Source organism: Petaurus breviceps, unplaced genomic scaffold, assembly GCF_028583685.1.
Source record: "Petaurus breviceps papuanus isolate PSGF00001 unplaced genomic scaffold, PetGlider_PUasm1.0 90977, whole genome shotgun sequence".
NCBI lineage: Eukaryota > Metazoa > Chordata > Mammalia > Diprotodontia > Petauridae > Petaurus > Petaurus breviceps.
The window spans coordinates 59,095,766-59,117,099 of record NW_027187391.1 but is presented as its reverse complement, the minus strand read 5'-3'; the positions used below and the strand labels follow the sequence as shown (position 1 = coordinate 59,117,099).

The 21,334-nt window shown below is 36.3% G+C and overlaps 1 protein-coding gene across 2 annotated transcripts in view; it reads right to left on the bottom strand.

Moving 5' to 3' along the window:
- The window catches only part of MMS22L (MMS22 like, DNA repair protein), a 162,214-nt gene that overhangs the window by 84,986 nt on the left and 55,894 nt on the right, over positions 1 to 21,334 (bottom strand). For both annotated transcript variants that reach the window (XM_069077189.1, XM_069077190.1), the window contains one exon: positions 18,927 to 19,436. In XM_069077189.1, the coding sequence (XP_068933290.1) occupies positions 18,927 to 19,436 (510 nt within the window). The remainder of the gene's footprint in view (positions 1 to 18,926; positions 19,437 to 21,334) is intronic.

Here is a 21,334-nt window from a genome sequence, read left to right as displayed (position 1 = left end):
GAAGGAAGGAAGGAAGGAAGGAAGGAAGGAAGGAAGGAAGGAAGGAATATTTATTAAGAGCTTACTATGTACAAAGCACAGTGCTGAGTGTTGGAGACACAAATTTTAAAAAGTCATTCCCTGTTTTCATGGAGATCACATTATAATGGCAGAAACACATGTAGAGATAGGTGGTTTTAGCTGCAAGACAGATGGAAACATCCTATGGTCCTTAGGGTAGCAACAAAGCTAATGGGGAATGTATCTTTTTTTTTTATTTCCACTGATGAAAATCACATCAGTGTCTGACGTTAAACCATTTTATTTGACAGTGCCAAGAAATCTGGGGGAAAGAACTTTCATTTCTAAGTCTTCAGTGTCTATGGCTGCAGTACCAGCAGAAACAGTTGCCTGGCAGTTATCTCCACAAAGATTTCTTCCCAGAATAATGACTATGGATGCTGGACTAGAAGGAGTGATACAAAGGGTCAATGCTGCTCCCAGAGCTCTTGGGTTTACCCTCCCATCAGCAGCAGTTGGTCAGCAGTTGGTGGTGGTGAAGATGGTGGGCCCTTTCTCCACAGTGACTATTCCCTCAATAATGGCTATATGGCCTGAGCTAGAAGACCTGGTAGTAGGATGGTGGTAGGGGAAGGACAGATATTTATAAGGCTCTTGGGTCCAGATTACGAGGCAACTTCCACCGATAGGTGAAGGGAGGTGGTAGTTGAGAGAGTAGTGGTGGTTTTGACTTGCCTGGCACGTGTCCCTGAGGGTACTTTGCTGCTTCACTTAGGTTGGCTTGCCTGTGTTGTACCCAACACCCCTTTACACAGGATATGAGCTTAATAAATGTTTGCTGGATGAATTATTTCTATAAAATTGCTAATGTGCTTCTGTGTGAACTGTATATTCTCAGACTAGGAGTTTTACATCTTTTATTAAAAAAAATACTTAGTTACATAAAGAGCAAAAATCAAGACAATATTCCAGTCAAACCTTTATATACTGGCCCAACTGAACAAAATCTCCAGGTCTCACTAGACTCTACACCAGGGGAGGGGAACCTGCAACCTCAAGGCCACATGTGGCGTTCTAAGTCCTTAGGGTGCAGCCTTTTGACCGAGTCCAAGTTTTGCAGAACAAATCATTTTATTAAAGGGATTTGTTCTGTGAAGTTTGGATTCAGTCAAAGGGTTGCATGTGAGGACCTAGAGAACATGTGGCCTCAAGGCTACAGGTTCCCCCTCCCTGCTCTACACCAAGAATAGTGCACCCTCTATATGCAAAAGAATCAATGATGCTACAAGAAGATAATCAACAAGTTTTGGAATATTCTGAAAAATGTAATTTCTTCTACCAACCAAGGATACATCCAGTTATACTTAAGTAAATAATAAAGAGATCTAAGGATATCCTACTGTAATGTCCTTCAGTCATTAGTGTCACTTAGACCTTCCTTTTAGGAGAAATTATTCAAATACTGCTTAAGAAAAAGTCATCCTTAGTCAAATCAGTTTACAAGTAGCATATAGTTGCAATCGTTTTGTTTCTATCCATCATTCCTTCTTTGGGGATCTCGTATGTTAACTCTGAAGTAAATACTATAGACTTCTATGAAGACTGTACATACCAAATCCGTGTCTAGTATTTTTTTTTCTAATTTTGCCTTACCTGGTCTCAATGTGCGCACGCGGACACGCACACCCACACCCCCACACACACTCTTACTTTTCTAGGCTTTTTTCACAGTGTGTTTTATTGTGCAAAATGGAATCTTTTATGTAATCAGGAAACCACATCTCACCCTTTTCTTCCCTCAGGGCAGAAGAGGGAAATGCTCCACTTTCCAGATGCGTCTATGATGTCATCATTGTGCGTATGTATCCCTCGGATGACAGGCATCACAAACTGGTCGGCTTGTCTATACTGTATAACTCTTCTCTTCATCTTTTTACAAATCACACGATGAGGCGTCTTCCTCTTGTTCTCACTGAGGCACTGAGCGCACGTGGGTTGTCTGCCCCTAATTCTTGCTCTCACCATCTGATCGTTTTCTTTGATGACAGCCTTTATACCAATTCTCCTCTGTAATTCCTGCTTATAATAAATAGCAGCCTCTTCCCTGCCTTTTGGTTGGTCCTCAACTTCAACTCTTCAGAGATGAGGATGTGTTATGATTTGTGTCCACCTATCATCGCTACAAGAATATTATTTATATATGAGCTTTTGCTTCGGAAGAAGTTGGGTTCAACAAAAGAACCAGGCTATTTTGTAATCAATCTCCTACTCCTCTTCCTGCTCAATTGTGGACCCAGCTCATTGCCCACCTGCAGTGTATGTCTTCATCGATATGTACTGATGGACGAGCTCAATGGATTTTCCATCCAACTCTATCACAGTCTCTAGATAATAAGCATTCTTCAATCATTTGCTTCTTTTCCAGGAAGATAGTTAGGTGGACCTCTTGAGGTCCAACCTGGATGAAGGCTAAGATCATGGAAGGCCACTGTGGCAGTCTTAATTCAAAATTGGTCAATATGTCAAAGACGTGATTTCATCCATAAAAGATATCCCACTGAGGGATTTCTTCATTCATAAAGATGTATGGGAGCATTTTCTGACTCAAATGCTCAAGTCATTTGCTCATATCTACACACCTACTGAATGTCAGGAAGGGGATTTGAACCTGGGTCTTTCTGACTTTAAGTCTAGTACTCTACTAAAAACATGCTATCTCAAATCAGAATATATATCTTAAAATTAAGCTAAAAATCCTGAATGACAGAACCTGAAATATTTTCTATCCACTTTTTTGAAAGAAATTAATATAGTACAGACAATTCAGGTTCAATCCCAGTTCTGTGACTTTAACTTCTCAGCTTCCTCCACAGTAAAATCAGGATGATTCTTGCATTAACTATTTCACAGGGCTGTCACAAGGAACAAATTAAATAATATAGATGAGAGCATTTTGTTGCCCTAAAGTACTGTTATTATCAAGGGACCTTGGAGATCTGAGCTGGACCCTTTGTTTCACAGATAAGGATAGTGTAGCACAGCAAGGTTAAGTAACTTGCCCAAGGTCAGACAAAGAGAAAGGAGCAGAGCCTTCAGCTAAGGTCTTTTAACTCTAAGGCAAGTGGTCTTTCCCCTGCACTGCAATCCTTTAAGCTATTGCTTCAACTCAACAGACAAATGGGAAGGCAGAATGTTACTGGAAAACAGACTGATGTTAAGTCAATTATTCAATGTTAAGAGTCACATATTTTCAAAGATTCATGAAAGGTTTTGCCATGTTAGTATTGATACTGTCATTACTGATAAGCTTGCTAAATTTAAATATATTAATATCCCTGTTAACCATCACACCCTAGGTGCCAGGAGCTCTTAACCCTGATGTACCTAGGTCAGAGGTTATTAACCTGTTTGGTGCCACAGACTCCTAAAGTCATAAGAGGAAATCTATGTTCACCTTCTCAGAACAATGCTGTTGTTGATTTTTTTTAAGCATAAAATAAAATATATAGGATTACAAAGAAAACCAAACACTGGTGAAAATACAGGCAGTTGTTTTTTTATCTCCTATCCCCATCAAAGTTCAAAGACTCTCCTAGCAAGAACCTAGAGTTGCCAAAGGTCAAGGCTTGAAAAGCTCCAAAAGATCTGCAATGAAGAGTTGCTTGCCTAGCCCCAACATGGTAAGGGGGATGCTTCTCCCCCCCCCCCCCCCCCCAGTCCCTTTAGCTATCTCCAAGAAAACTGCCTATAGGAGGCAGCAACAACTGGCAGTGGCAGTAGCAGCAGCAGCAGCATCTCTACGGTGCACAGTAGTTAGCAGCTAGCTTCATTCTTCTGTCATTATATAAGCAAGATGACATTGTTCTCTAATCCAGCCAAAGCTGATAAGTACCATCAACCTGTCACTTCCTACATTTCAAATTCGAACATCCCAGCATCAAAGAGTTTTTACATTTCGATTTCTTTTGCTGGCAGCCGTCGGTAGCCTCTCATTCTCCCACGGTGTTCTAATGCAGCATTTGCACACCGGGGTGACTCCCAGACTGAATAGCAGGTCAGCCCCTGCTCACTGAGCTCATCTGTGGCCCATGTGCTAGGCAATTTAGATCCAATCAGCCCTTATTTAGCTCAAGAGTAATGAGCAGCATAGTGACACAGACTTAAGCCTGACCCTCAGGACACTGCTCATCAAGCAGTAAAACTGTGACAAAATCATTCATCTTCCACCCGCTGGCAAGAAATAATACTCGCACTCACTGTATTACTTTTCAAGATATAAAAAAAAAAAGTCCTGAATTTTCATGATGTGAGACATTAATTTGCAGAAAGCTGAATTCCCTTAAACCCCCCTGTTGCTATGAGCTCACCAGGGGGAAATAGGCCTTAGGAGACTGAAATGGAATAAAGAAAATTGCTCCAGCTTTCTTTTCATTTTAAATAAGCCTTAAATCTGACAAGAGATATCCTAAAGAGAGAAAAATATATATATCTTGTAAGGTAAAGAAGAAACAATTGAAATTAAGAGTTTCAAATGCTAGTTTCATTTCGTATGTGTTCCCAATTTTGTTCAAATAAATAAATAAGAGCAGAATGAAAGCAATTACTGAGTCTTCTCCACAAGGCAGAAGGAGGAAGGTGAGAAAAAGTTCCTTTTGGGAAATATGGTTCCAAAAGTAAATTGCTTCAGTGAAATAAAAATGTGCACTGATGGTCTTCAAAAAACATATTTAAAAAAAAATAACTTCAGGTTCATAATCAGTAGGTGCTCAATTCACATGGAAGATTAAATTACTTCCTACCCCCATAATATTACAACATAATACATGGAAATCTAAAATAAGCAAGATAAAATAATCTTAGCTAATTTTAAAAATAAATTCCATTTATATCACCAACACAATTGTGCATACGTTGTTACTTTATCAATGTTATTTTAAAACTGCATCCTATTTTTTGTCTTCGGAGTCCCAGGGCTCCCCCACTAATTAAGTACATAGTAGATATTTAACAAATGTTCAAGTATACTCAATGCAAACCATATCTTAAAATTCTGATTTACAAAATAAATATATGAAAGGATCATTCTTTGCTTTACAGACTAATTTACCACTAAGTTCTTTTTAAAGCAGTCAGCTCTCTTTATACTCTTTAAAATATGTAACTCCCCAGAATGATATTCACAAAATGAATAATACAGTTTAAATTCAGCAGACTGATCTGTAATATGAATCTAGTTATTTGACAAAATGATACTACAATCAACACTTTAAATAATGCCTATGAAACAACTAAAGGGAAAACAAAAGAAAATTCCCTTTACAGTTATATACAAAACACAAACAGAATAGCATGAATTATTACTCCATAGATCCACTTTTACAGACTTAATCTTTATGAGGACAAGTTCAAAAATGCAAATTAAAAAAATACCACTAATGAAAAATATTATAATTATCTATTCTTTTATTCAGTTATTTGAAATTAAAACTCAAAAACTGATTCTGTCACAAGCTAAATTTCTAACAAAATATTATGTTCCAGAGTCCATTCAGAGTAACATAATAATGAGCAAAAGAAAACTCTAGGCTTTGTAAAATTTTAAGAAATAAAGAATATGCTGTAGGGAAAGTAGCACAGGATTTGGAATCAGAAAACACGAGTTGTGATTTACCTACATGGTAATGTAAAGTCATATAACCTTTGGGCTTTAGTTTCCTTACTCTTATTCAATAACACACATTACTCACTTACTAATTGCTAGGCTGGTGAAACAAAAGCCAATAAAAGTCCCTACCCTCAAGAAGTTTACATTTAACTAGGAAGACACAGTGTATACATAGAAAAGTAAATAAAAGGTAATTTCAAAGCATTAAAAACTGAGGATCAGGGAAGGCTTTACAGAGAAGGTGGCAACTGAGATGAACCTCTAAGGAAGGTTCGGAAGGAAGAGATGAGGAGAGAGTACTTCATAGGCACAAAGGCAAGAAATGAGAGGTTTAGACCAGCTCCTACCTCAGGTTCCTTCCAGCTTTAAATCTTCTGCAGTCTATGAAATTATATTACTGTAAGATATCACTATACTTTTACACATATACACCAAAACTATGACTACAAATGACAAATTCTGGAAGTCAATATTTTCTGAGTAACAGTCACTCAAGATTAGGTGGTTATTATTTTAAAAAAGCAAAATCAAAGTGGAAATTCTAGGCTTTTGAGATGTAACTTGACTTGTTCATTAGTTTCTTAAGATCGAGAAAATGCCACTTGATGCTTTAAATATATTATACATTTAAAAAAATACAAGCTATATGTAATAGTCATGATTGCATGCTTAACCATCTAGTTTTATTCTTTGTACACAGAAATCTTCATGTTTGTGGATGTCAGTCATATTTTGAGTAATAGAAAAAGAAAAATTTTTAAAAAGATTGAGAACACAAAATTAAGATCAAAGGTCAAAGGTAAACTCTTTATATATTACTAACAAAACCCAGGAAGAGATAGAAAAAGAAATTCCATTGAGAAATTTTTGTGCACCCACATATCTATATATGAAACAGTTTTGAAAGAAATACAGAAAGCCCTAAATAAAACTTCAGATATGCATGGTTTACAAAGGGGACCAGCAGTATATCTCAAACTATCTCACTTAAGATTTATCATCACAATTATTTGGAACTAGTTAAAAAATAGCCCAGTTAAAAGAATTATATAAGTAACAAAACATAGTGGCCCAGTGTTCAGTAAACCCAAGTATATAAACAAATGGGGAAAGGAATCTTAGTACTTCCCAATTTGACAATAGCTATTGAGAAAACTGGAAACTTTTACAAAAAAATAGGTTTAGACAAACATCCTACGTATCATATACCACAATAAGTTTCAAATGGTAAAACATCTAAATGCTTTTTAAAATCATAAAAAAACCCTACATAATGGAAGAAGATACTTTTGACAACAATGATTAGAGGGAGATTTCTTAAGCAGAAATTGGATAAAGTATTGAGATAAATTAGAAAGTTTTGATTATACAAGATAAAGCTTCTTCAGGGATAAAATCAAATCAGCTTGAACAAGATGAAAAACTATCAATTGCAAGAAAAATGTCTGTATTAATTATTTCTTAAAAAAGACAGGTGTCCAAGATACATGGGGAATTGATACAAATACATAATGCCAAGTTCCATTCCCAAAGATAAACTGTCAAACCATAAACAATTTTCAAAAGAAAAATGCAAATGACCACTAATCATTTGGGTAAAAAAGTTTCAAATTCCTAATAATAAGAGAAATGAAAATTAAAACAATTCTTGAGGTTTTGCCTTACACTGAGAAAATTGGCAAAGGTGACAATCATTGAAAATAGTCAATGTTGGAGAGGATGGAGAGAGACAGGCAAGCTAATACACTGTTGGATGATTTGCAAGTTGATTAGAAAAACAGCTCTCGAAAATAACTTGAAACCAAACTAGAAAAATCACTTGTTCAAACCCTCTGACCCAGTGATACTGTCATTTGGCATATACCTCTTTGAGGTCAAAGACAAAAGGAAATGTTCCTTCATATACCCAAACATTCATAGCATCAGGTTTGAGGGGGGCCAGTAGCAGCAGCAACAACTAAAAACAGTACTAACAGGGAAAGGCTAGAAAAACTCTTTTATGTAAATATAATAGAAAGTCATTGTATCTAAATAAGTGAGAAATATGAAGAATACAGAAAAACTTAGGAAACTTTTATGATCTGATGCAGAGCAAAGGAAGTAGAACTATTAAAATAATATTCACAATGATCACAATAAAGAAAAGGAAAATAACACAAAAATGTAACCCTGATCAGGTTAACTTAATCTATTTTGATTCTAGGGGACAGATAAGGAAACATACTTCCCGCTTCTGAATAGAGAGATCATAGTTATAGAGCTAAAAGGAACCCTGGAGACCACAGAGTACAATCTCCTAATTTTGCTGATGAGGAAACTGATCCCCAGAGAGGTTAAGTGACTGGCCCAGGGTCACAAAGCTATGAAGAGTCTTAGGCAGAGTTTGAACTTAGGTTTCCTGACTCCAAGTCCAGTGCTCTAGACACTATACCCCCAGGAGATAAAGTGTAGATGTGAAATTTTACACTGTGTTAGACAAAGACAAGTGTGTCCATTTGGTTTAACTGCTTTTCTCTATTAGAGGAAAGGGTTCTTTCTGGAGGGATAAGGAAGAGGAAAGGAGGAGTATTAAGAGATAATGTTAAAACCAAAGTCAACACATCATTCTTTAGAACAAAGATACAGCAGGAAGAAAAAAAATACTCAGGAATAAAAGCAAAAATTACTTAAGCAATGTTTCAGTTCCAGAAAGGAACTGTGATTTTATTAAGAGTGGTCACTGTTTGCATGACACAGATTGTTTCTCCTCTACCATGAATGAAAAATTCATCACTTTACAATCTAGCCCGTTGATAAGTCTCTCTAAACTTAGCTGGGCTGGTCATCAGAAAACAGATATACATATCCAACACTAGACGTACTATTCACAAAATAATTAACTTTTTGTCCATTTGCTCCAGTATAACATTTTCACTTGTCATAACTCAAGGCAACTGTAACTTCTCTGCAAATATAATCTGATTTAAAAAGGTAACACCAACTGTTGTTCTCACCTGGGAATAAACACAAGTACTCTACTAGAAATGCCTGTGAGTAATTTTCTAAAGTTTCAGACTATCTTCAAACACATTATCCCAACTACTGCTAAGACCCTGTTACTAAGACACCTACTGCAAATAATCAATGGAACCACCGAAATTTCCAATTCTCTGCTTCTAACAATACTGAAGTCATGGACAAACTGCATCAATTGTTTTGGCCAGAAGTTGGAGTGGAATTGTTCTCAGAACTGCCTAGCCTTCGTCGATGTGGACAGTGGCAAAAATAATTCAAATCAGCGAAATCTTAAGAAGTTCACAATCTATTCAGTGCAGATACTCCCTCCAATGATAGAGATCCATAGTTCTTTAACGTTTTAGTCTCAAGACCCTTTTATGTTCTTAAAAATTATTGAAGAACCCAAAGAGGTTTTATTTATGTAGGTTACATCTATAGATATTTACATTAGAAATTAAAGCAGATAAATTTTTAAAATATTTATTTACTTTAAAGTAATATTAATTTATTACATGTTAACATAAATGAAATTTATGTTCAGTTCATTACCAATTATTGTTTAATTTTGTTAAATTTATAGTAAATGAATTTTTTTAATGAAAAATTAACTACTGCTTCAAAAACAATAAAAATTAGTGAGAAGAGAAGCATTGCTTTCATCTTTTTCTTTTTTAATCTCTTTAATGTCTGGTGTAATAGGAGACAGGTAGGTTCTCAGTTTTTTTTCCTGAATTTAATTTATTGCAATATACTATTTTGGTTGAAATATATGAAAAAAATCTAGCCTCATGGGGAAGAGTATTTTAATACGTAAATAACATCTTAGTATTATTTTGAAAAGTTTGAAACTAAAGAGAACTTTTACCTTACCTCCTGAAAGGATATTGGTGACCCCTAGCAGACCACGCTTTGAGAACCCATAGTATAGATTATGACCGTTGTAAACCTCATATCCCATGCAATTTTTTGTCCATATTATCCTACAAAGCATACACAGGAGCTGTCCTGTGACTCTTATTATATTTTCTAAAAGTCACTTAGCTTTGGAATGCTTTCTTCGTCCCTTCATTGAATGTACCTTCCTCATTATATTTTGATTAGGCTAATATTTACATTATGTTTATAGAAATTAAACTCTGCTATGGAAAAGCACTATATAGCTCACATGAAGGTTGTAAAAATGACTATCTTAAAACATGAGAAAACAGCAAATTAATGATTCAGTAGAAGAAAAGTCACTTGTAGAGACACAGGACCTGGTTTTAAAGGCTTCTCTGCAACTTCGATCAACAAAATGTGCCAGGTGGTATGCAAAAATAAAAGAGTGAAAGTCCATGCCCTCCAGGAGCTTACAGTAAAATAGAGGGATAAAACATATTTAAAGGTGAGTCAACATAGGATACAGGGATAGGTACTAGACCTGTGAGAGCTTTGAGAGGTAAAGTGATGTGCCCAGGGTCACATAGTCAGAATATAGTTCACTGAATTGTCCTGGAAAGAAGGGATTGTCTTTTGTCTCTTTTTGTATCCCCAGCAGTTAGCATGCTATAGTAAGAGCTTAATAAATTTTTTACTAATTGATGATATAAAATTTTTCAAAGACTTACCTTCAGTGTGGTTTGTTTTATTAGGGCCACTGTCATCCAGCCATTTTTATCCAATCAATAGTTGGACAAAAGGTAAATTTAATAGACCTTCCACTAAAGGGATTTATCAATCTACCACATATTTATTATAACAACACAAAACTGTTTCCTTTAGCTTGAGAAACCCAGCACCATGTGGTGAGATGGAATAGAATAATACTCATTCCTTCTGATAAACTTATTGCTAAATCTCATCTCATCTCAAGCTTCCAACAATCAGGGTGGTCTAAATAGCTACAGGGAGCCATGGGGTTCAAACAGGGAACCAAAGAGATTCAAATAGGGTTGAGAAAAGTAGCTTTTATCTTGCCCCCAACATCTTTTAATATATCATTATTTTCTATATTCTATATTTTTGATGCAGTAGGATGTCATGGGCACTGTTATTCTCTAAACAATTCAGATGACCAACATTTAAAGAATGAAAGTTTCAGTACAAAGATGTTTCTTAAAGGAAGTTTCTCTTCTGAATTTTTTTCCCTGAGGTTTCTCCACCCCTTATTCTCCTTTCCAGTTTAAGGGATGGAAATACATTCTACTGGCATTCAGAAATACAATGACATCTTTGGGAACAGCTATATACTGAAAAGCAAAATGCTTACCAGAATTAGAAGTCATTAAAACTGTAGCCACAAGGAATGTCCTTTACACATTTAAGGGAGAGGTGGAAGCAGTTTTAAATCCTTTCTTTATCTAACCAAATACTGTGGTGAAGTTACCTAGTTTTCCTTGGCAAATTTCAGAACTGTCTAGTCACAACCTCTCCTATTCTTGGAAGGGAGGCAAGAAAGATAGAAGCAGCACTCAAGAGATAGTGGAAAGGAGGCCAGGGTGCTGAGGGAGACTCTACGTGGTGTAGTATGGCAAAGTGAACAGAGTTATCCACAACAGAGGAGACCAAAGAAATTCCAAATGAGGAGAATTCAGTAAGAAAGCAGGTCAATTCCTCAAAAATTCTCAAGAACATACAGTAAAAAGAGCAGACAGTAGAACAATCAAATCAAACAAAACAGATTGTGACTGATTATATTAAGCCCTTAATAGTTAAATATCCCCTTAGTATGTCACTCTATTAAAGAACAGTACAATAAGTAAAGTTTTGATATAGCTTACTAATTCTTATTTATCTTTTCAATTTTTATTCATTTTTATATGATCAAACATTTTGTAAGATGCTACTGTGTACAAGGCATAGTACCAGGTGCCAGTAATAAAAAGGCCAAAATGAAACACTCTCAGGCCCCAAGGAGTTTATATTCTAATGGGGTAGTGCTTGGAGGCAAAACACAATCTTGGCAGTCTGGTACAGTGGAAAAAACCTAGGATTTAGGAGCAGAGGAACTGGGTTCCAATCCTCACTCTATTACTTACTATCTGTTGCCAACTTAGGCAACTCATTTAGACAGCCTAAGCTTTAGTTTCCTCATCTGTAAAATGAGGACTAGACAACTTGAGGTCCCTCCCAGCTCAAAATCTGTTCTTTTGTACATACAAAAATGAGAAAATAATGGCATTCTAAGGAAAGAGGAAAGACTAACAATTGGGGGGAAAAGAGTAACAACTGGGGAAAATCAAGGAAAGAATTAGTAAATGAGCAGAGAATATTAATTTGAAAGAAGGTTTGAGGGTCTCTGCGTTTTCCTCAGTACCTAGCAAAATACCTTGTATATGTACATAATAGGTTCTCAAAAACTGCCTACTGAATTAGATTTCACAGGGATGGTCCTGAGTCACCAAGAAAATAATCAAATTATTATTGGCAGCTTCAAGTTAGGAAAAAAGGTGTGTATTACAATTTCCTACAAAGATTTCTAACATAAAGAGCTAAAATATAGGTGTCAGTGGTGGAAGCAGTAGGTTTCTGTTATTATGATAATAACTGTGTTGGATAACTAAGGTGTTGCTCTGTTTTCCATATACCAGAGGGTTTCTAATTTAGGCAGCACTTATGTTCCTACAGATGGCTTTTTAAAAATGAATCCATAAGGTGATATCTTGTTACCTTGGTCTATTTAGGCATTAGTGGGAGCTGTCCAACGAGAAAGTAAAGGCAGTAAGAGGAAGAGATTATATAGGTCATCAAGAAGAAAGTGGCAAAAAGAACGAACAAAACAAGACAGTAATCCTGTCTTGTGTATTACTGTTCTTGGTTCAACTTTTTCTTATTTTTTTAATTCTTTCTTTTCCAGGTATGCCACACTAATTTTATTTTTCTTCCTTTGTCTATTTCATTCCTTTTCCTTCTTCATGGTTCCCATTCTTAATTTAGCAAAGAGATTTCATCCTGTTTGCAATGTTGAGAGCAATATTCCCATGATGCCATCCATGCCTTTCTGTTAAAGTATATCTCTGATTATATGTACTGGTCTAATTTAAATCCTCAAATAAGACACTAATATTCAGAGAAGTAAAATACAGGATGTGGCATGTGGTACAAATTTGGTACTTTAGATAGTAGTTGTTTACTAAAATCAAAAGAAAGAACATATGTAAAGTACTCTTGCAAACCTTAAAGTGAAATATAAGAGTAACATGATCAGACTTATGGCTTAGAAATATGTAAATAATTTTGTAATAACTTATTATTATAATTGTAATAATAATGTAAATATATTATGTATATAATAATGTAATAATGTAAGGGATAATGTAATTATCATGTATTATGTATAATAATGTAAAGGATAGACTTTGTTCTGTAATTTTTCAATCATGTCCTTTTCATGACCCCATCTGGGCTTTACCTGGCAAAGATACTGGAGAGGCATTTTATTCTCCAGCTTATTTGACAAATGAATAAACTGAGGCAAACAGGGTTAAGTGACTTGCCCAGGGTCACACAGCTAATAAGTGTCTGAGACCATATTTGAACTTAGAAAAAGGAGTTTTCCCAATTCCAGGCCCGGCACTCTATCTGTTGAGCTGTCTAGCTGCCCCAAGGATGAACCAGCAGAGGGACAAAGACTCAAAGTAAGGAGAAGAATTAAAAGATTATTTAAATGGTCCAGATAAGCAATGATGAAGACCTAAGGTAATTGCCATATGAGGGCAAAAAAGGGAGAAATATGTGTTGTAGAAGTAGGACTTGGTAACATAGTAGGTATAGAGAGATAAGAGAAGAAGAGTCAAATCTGACTCCAAGAATTTGGGCTTAGATGATCAGAAGGAAGTTGTACTATACTCTATTTTGTGCTTCATTTTATTATCCTCTCATACTCACATAAATAAAACCTAAAACATGAAAAAACAATGTAAATAGCAAATTTTGATATAACAATATGATTTCCTCTTAAGAATGGATAACTTCTCAAATAAACAAGGAAGAAAAATTAAAGAGTTCAAAATAGGATTCACTCTAAAAGAGTAAAAAAAAAAATCACAATTACGAATCCTGGTAAAGCTGGGGATGGGGCGGGAGGGAGGGGGATTGGGAGGATCACAGAATTCTACAGAGTTGGAAAGGAACTCAACTTTCACCTAAAACATGAATCTCTTCTACAAATGAATACTGATTTTCAAAATGTCTAATGTGTCCATATCAAAAAAGAATGTGACAGTGGGATTATCTCTTTGCCATCTTCACTGGGCTAAATGAAATGGAAAATTCTGCTTTAAAGCCAAAGTCTCTTTAGGAACTGTTAGTGAAGACATATAACATTTTTAAAGGAATTTTCTCTTTGAACTGCCCAATATTTTTAGGTCAGTTTGCAATTACCTTAAAACTTTTCTCTAAAAAAATAAAGAAATCTCCAAAATGTTGTTTTATTTAGAAGTGAACAGACTGTCAGTTGATCAATATCCATTTGGTGGTAAATTCAGAAGTCCACAGCCTCCTTTAAGTGGGTGAACAAACAGGTACAGACCCTGGGAGTTTATTGTTTTGTTTTATAATTATTTTTTAACCCAAATGATATTTTCAGATGCCAAAAGGCATTTCAAACTACTCACCCTTACTTGAGTAAAAAAGAAAAAAAGTGATCTCATGAGACCTCGTATAGCAAGTTTTAGCCCAGAGCTAATTTTCATAGCTGTGTTATAAAACTCTGAAAATAAGGGCCTATAATGGAAATGCTGACAGACCCTTAACTATAGCAGCATGAATGGCTATAATTAAAGAACAGCTTTTGGCTGCACCTAACTCCTTAAATGAAAGATTGCCATTTCTACAATAACCTCAAATAAAAGCAAGTGGAAAACCAGAAATGTGATTCTAGAAAGGTAATGTGATATGTTAAAGAGGATTGCTAAAACTATTTGACATTCTAAGCTTTAAATACTGAGGCATTTAGTTAACATAACCAAGTCAGTATTTTCATAATGCTACTTAATCAGCAATAAAGAATGCTCCTGTGAGCCATCATCTTGGGTTAGCAGAAAGTGGCATATGAAGTTATTATTTCTTAACAGCCTAGGGGGAGCTGCTTCTCTCTTTAATCAGTGATCTCACTTTCTTCCTACCTGTAAATTCTCTGTCATACAGTTATAAAACTATTACCCAGCCTAGTATACAGAAAAAGGGGGGAAAACACATTTATGCAAGGACTGCTACCTTATTCCCACCTGGATTTTAAAACAGGAGAGATTGCTATAGTAATGTATTTCATCCTTTTCCCTAGTCAGGGATGCAGCCAGGAATAAATATCATCAATCTATATAAGCCAATCTTCTCCGCTTATACCAAAATTCAAAGAAACTAGGTTCTATCTGAATACAGTTTTTTTTTTAAATGCATTTGCTTTAAATTTTAGTAACTACCAAAAATGTATTTAACTTGTATACAGCAATAATAAAGGGCACTCAAAGGAAATAACTAGAATGTGAGGAGATCAAGGTTTTCAGTAAGATCCCAGAGTTTAAGGTCAAAGAAATTAAAATTAATCTCAAGTATAAGTATTGGAGGAATTTTTTAAAGTCATCATCACAGTAGAGGATGAGTCCTCTGTCTCCAGGCTCTCTCCTGCAGAATATTTTTCTTTTTTACCCCCTTTTTGAGACTAAGTGTCCCTATCTCACCTTACCTAGGCTAGAAGTTCATTGGCTAATCAGAGTTTCACCATTTGGTGTTATACTCAGTACAGACATCTGAGGGCTTTGCCTACTGCATGCAGCTCAGAACTCCTGAGCTTGAGTGATCCACAGCCTTAACATCCCCCAGCAGCAAGGATTACAAGTTTGAACAACCATGCATGGTCAAGATCTAAACTCTGTCAGACACTGCAATGGCTAAGTACTGCTCCTGGGAAAGCAAGGTTTAGCAACCCAGATCTAGAGCTAGGAAGGAGGTCATCTGTCCCAACTTAAAGGTGATCTTATTCAGCCCATTCATTTTACTGATGAGAAAAATGGGACCCACTCTGAGAGGTTAAGACTTACCTTAGCTCATACAGGTATTAAGTGGCAGAGTCTAAATTTGAATTCAAGCACTGTGAATTCAGGTTCAGCGTTCTTTCTACTATAATGTGTTTTTTAATCACTGGTGCTTAAAATAAAGTTGACCAAATCACACTTTGTCTATCATGTTTGCTGTAAATAAACTAGCTTTTAAAGAACTGAATATTCCAAATGAATGGGCAAGATTCAAGGAAAACTTGACAGTGAGTAAAAAATAAAGCTATAAAGATCTACATGGCGTCATTGAATTTTTTTCCACACTTGATATTCATACTTCTGTCCACTGAAAATAAAATTGCCTAGTAATTTTGGCAATGAAAATGCAAATGGTCAGGTGTTCCTTTCCAGTAAAATCTCCACCCACTCTCTCATAAGTAGGGAGCAATGGAAAAAAGGGGGGAAACGCTAATAAAATTATACCAAAAACACTCACTTTTTAATGTCTAGATGTGCAGAGGACATTAATTCCACACTCTATATGTAACAAAGCCCTCCACTTAAATAAGTATTAAATACACATATAAATTTATTTCAAGTATTCTTCACTGTCCCATCCCCCCCAATTGCTACATCCCTACTCAGAACAGTGGCACAGATCAATAACTGCCTCATAAACTTGCAACAGACTGACAAATCAAGATACTTTTCCACTCTTGCTGAAGTAGTGCTAGCTTTGGTGGTAAAGGTCTTTTGTAAAGTGAACTAATGAGCAGCTATGTTTATTGGTGAAAGCCCAATTTAGATGTTAGAAATTATGATAAAAAAATTAAAACTATAATGATTACATATAAAATTTGATTTACTTTTCTTTACCCATTCTGTGTGATGCATTTTTACCTATCAACTGATGACCCTAAGTTAAAAGTGACAAACAAAATCTCAAAGTTTAAGGATCTATAAGTTGTAAAAAGAAAAGTAAGAGAAAGCATATAGGTAGAAACAGGTATCATTACAAATAGCTTCTTGCTAAAATCCAGACTTTACTGATTTTATTATTTAAATACCTCCTGGAAAAAGGAATTAAAAAAAAATTCAGTGATTCCTTGCTAAACACATTAATGAATGTTCAGTGATTATTCATAAAGGAAGACAATAAGCAAAAATACCACTAGGTGTAGCCAAAAATCAATCAGTGTATTTTTATTTCTACTGGCTTGAGAAGAAACCAGGAAGAGGAAGAGAAAAATACGCTGCAGAATTGGGAAAAGAGGAGAAGTTTCTCAGGCTATTTTATGATTTCACACCTCCGCCTCCTCCCCCAGGTGCTAGTGCCACCCACCCCAGAATTTTTTTTTTTTACATTTATTTTACACACACATTGACTGAGGCAGTTACCAAATCCTGGATTTCCCTGCCTATACCAAAGAAATCACAGTTCTAGTCCCTATATATTATTCATATAATATATATTTACATACTTACATGTCTTTCATATATGTACTTATATATCATGTCTTTTATTATCTATTTTTATATTACATCTACTTATATTTGTGCATACTGTCTCCCCCAATAAAATGTTAGCTCATTAAGAGGAGGGACTGTTTTGCTTCCATGTTTTTGTTCCAAGTGTCAAGCATGTTGCTTGGTAGATAGCAGGCACACATTTGCCCTTCACAAATATATTCCTAGGATCAGAAATAACAGGATTTTAGTGCTACCGTGTTTCCCCAATAATAAGACCTATCCCGAAAATAAGCCCTCCCCTTACTGTGTAAGATTCCTCTAAAATAAGCCCTCCCCCGAAAATAAGCCCTATTGAGATTGCTACTGTAGTGAAGGTGATCCCCTGCGCTACACGCTACATTACTGTACCCTCTGTATGCACCGTCCCCCCCCCCGTGAAACGCATGCCGCGCTCCGAGATGCATCCAATCAGAGCTGCAGCAGTGAGCATGTCATCCTGTTCTTCCCCAGTGATTTGCTTGCTGGCGCCATTGAGAGCAGTGCCACAGAGGAGAGCTGAGGCAGGACAACATAAGCCCTCCCCTGAAAATAAGCCCTCTGGTGTTTTTCTTTCCAAAAAAAAAATAATAAGACAGTATCTTATTATCGGGGAAACACAGTAAGAGAAACCTTAGAGACCTGAAGTCCAATCTCCTAATTTTACAGAAAAAGAAACCAAGATCCAGAGGGATGAAGTAGCTTGTTAGGACCACACAAGCTAGGCTGTGCTCTGGATCAGAACCAAACCTTGACTTCTAGACCACAGCCTCTTCCATGACTCCATGTTCTTCCTATAAAGTCTTTCCTGTATTTTAAAACCCCCCACGCTCTCCCAAAATCCTAACATTTTAAAGCAAGCATAATAGCTTCAGTGCTATTTTCAACCTCTAGTATGACTGTATTAGTACTAAGATTAACTGTTTAGAAGATGTGACATCCTCTGTTAAGAAAGCTATTCAAGACTCTCTAGACACCTCTTTGGAAAAAGCACTAATTCTGAAAGTATACAGTTTTTAAGAATGGCTTTTTAAAGCATTTTTCGTTTCTGAGGAAATGGAAAGGGATAAACAATGGTTTCCTTTTACAATTCCTCCCATGATGGCAAAATCCATCCCTAAACATGTGTTCATGGCAGTGTTTACCCCCCAGATTGACCCAATATGATTACTGTTACTTTCCTTAAATGCTAAACTGACTCCCTAGGTGCAAAGATAGGATCCTAGAGAATAACTACTTCATCTAGACTATCCCATGCAACTAAAACACAACTCTCTCCTCTAAATGGATAACAAGGCATGTCAACTAGGAAAACCTTGAGTAATCTCTTATTTTTGTCACCTTACAATATAGCAGATGAAATCCCGTGTGCATCTTATGACAAAGAAACAAATTCCTGGATGGCAACATGGCATAGAGAATGGAAAGCCAGGCTTGGAGTCGGAAAGACCGAGGCTCAGAACTGCCTCTGACATGTACCAGCTATATAATCCTGGACAAGTCACAACTTCTTTGTGATCTAGGCAATTTTATAGGACTTGAAATTGGAGACAGGTGCTATCTGCTACCCAAAACAACAGAAATCACTGATCTAGGGGAAGCTAGGGGGCACAGTGGATAAGAGTACCAGCCTTGGAGTTGAAAGGACCCGATGTCAAATCCAGCCTCAGACTCTTGACACTTACTAGCTATGTGACCCTGCCCTCTCCCAAACCCACCCCCAATCACTGGTGTAAAGAAAAAAAAATATCAAGTCAATATTTGCATTTTACAGAAAAACATACCTGACTCTGGCCAGAACAGCTTGTAGAAAGTTTAATACAGTCCTGAGCTGAGCTTCTCGACAAGCAGGAAGAAGCATACTGAATCCGTCACTCAACAATATTTCCTCAGAAAGTTTCAAGTTCTGGCTCATTTCAAACACTTCTTGAACACCATCCATATAGATAGAAAGAAGTGTCCATAGAGCATGTTTCTGTTCCAACTCATTCTTAGATACTAAGAATTCCTTTGCTTTTTCACTAAAAGCACCAGAAAGTGTGTGGGCCAAAACACCAACATCCAGGTTTCTCTGAACGTACATTAACAGAAAAGCCATCTGACCTTTCCAAATGAGTGCCCTCTGTGAAGGAGTGATGGACCCAGGTCTGAGGAAGTCCAAAAGATCCAGAACATGACTGACCACATCTTCCAAATTTGCAACAGTAGCCAATACCAGAAAAAGTTTAAAAAAATTCTGAAGACCAACTTCAGTTAGTTCTTCCATTCTTTTTTGATAGAATTTGGAATATATTCTGTAAAATAAAAACAGCATTTTAATAGAGCTTATTATTTCATTCATGGAAACATATTTCTCTACAACTTCTCCACATACTGAGTGCAGAGGTGGTCATCACCCATTGAGAAAAATTCAAATCTGAATTTCCAAATAAGAGTTTTCTATCTTACTTCTTGCAAGGTTTTTCTTAGTGCCAGCAAGAAGGGGTTACTACTTCTTTTTTTTTTTTTTAAGCAATCAGGGTTAAGTAACTTGCTCAAAGTTACACAGCCAGTTATTTCTGGGTGTGGTGCTGAGTATCTGAGCCCGGATTTGATCCAGATCATCCCGACACTGGAGCCGGTGCTCTTACTCGCTGAGCCACCTGGCCGCCCCTAAGCAATTGGGGTTAAGTAACTTGCTCAAGGTTACACGGCCAGGTGTTTCTGGGCGGGTGCTAAGTGTCTGAGCCTGGGATTCGATCTCCAGGTCGTTCTGACACTGGAGCCGGTGCTCTTACTCGCTGTGCTACCTGGCCGCCCGGGGTTACTACTTCTTAAGAGGATGAAGCCACAGAATTCCCCACCAACCTAGCATAGAGCCTGTTAGTGATGCATCAAATCACTTGTGACTGTATGAAAGGATTTGGTAGATTTTCCCCTAAAAAAACGATACAAATGTACATTCCATAGATTATGATGTTTTTATCTTTTACTGTGGTTTACTTATTTTTTTTCTATTTTTATTGCCAAAAAAGGACCAATACTCACTCAATTAGAAAGTAATGAGGTTCATTCCAATGTGAACCAGAAAATTTAAAATAATTTATAATAACAATAATAACAATGATTTATAATTCATTTGGTTATCCTCTTATACTCTCTTAGGTTTACTTTCTATCTTTAGTAAAAACCTATAATTGTAAAATAGGAATTCATTTTTTTTCCTGGTTACAAAAAACCCTAGCAAAACCAGTGTCATTTAGTAGTCAACTACTATAGTGAAATATACATGCTCTCCTTGAATCAATTGTCTTGTTTACTGATGAAAAAGAATTCACTCTCACATCCTGGTTACAGGCTGTTACACTTAGTAAATTGTATAATTGCTTTATTTCAGGTGGGAATGATTCACTCTAATGTACAAATACTGGAGAAGGAAATGGCAAACCACTACGGTGTCTTCGCCAAGAAAACTCCATTCCTAGTAAGATGTACAGCCAAGACTGAAAACCCAGGTCCTCTGACTTCAAGTCCAAAATTTCTTTCATTATGTCATATTTCCTCTATGAATTAAGAGGCAGTAAGATTGGTCTCTTCTACAACTCAAAGAAACATGAACAATAGAGTTGAATAATCTATCTAGCAGTCTGTGTCTCCAACCCCAAATACGCTAGAGTGTGGGATAGAACCTAACTGTCCTGATCTGCAGGGTATGTTCAGCCAGGACCACAAGACAAGGCATTATCACTAGTGTCTGAAGATAATGGGGTTCCTTCATTTAAGCCACTACCTAATACAACATTTTAAGGATGCTTTTGTTGGTTCAACACACTTGTACATAATCAAATTTTATCCAACTGCTTGTGTGAAGAATATGCTGAAACTAATCAAAGTTCTCCAGAAATCCTGGGAATTTTAGTCCTAATGGGACCAAGAAAGCTGGAAGCTATGAAATTCCATACCTGTGATGAGTGTGAAGATTACATATGTTGAATTTGTTCCCTGACATATAATTTTAGTAAACTTTTAATTAACAAATATCAGAAAATGTATACAATATATAAATAAACATGCTTTCCATCTTCTACAGGACGTTTTTCCTTATCCCCACCCCACCAACTTCCACTGCCTCCTCTACCAAATCACTATTTAATTTGTATGTAATTATACGAGTTTATGTCTCCTCCAATTGATTTTAAGTTCCAGGAAGGTA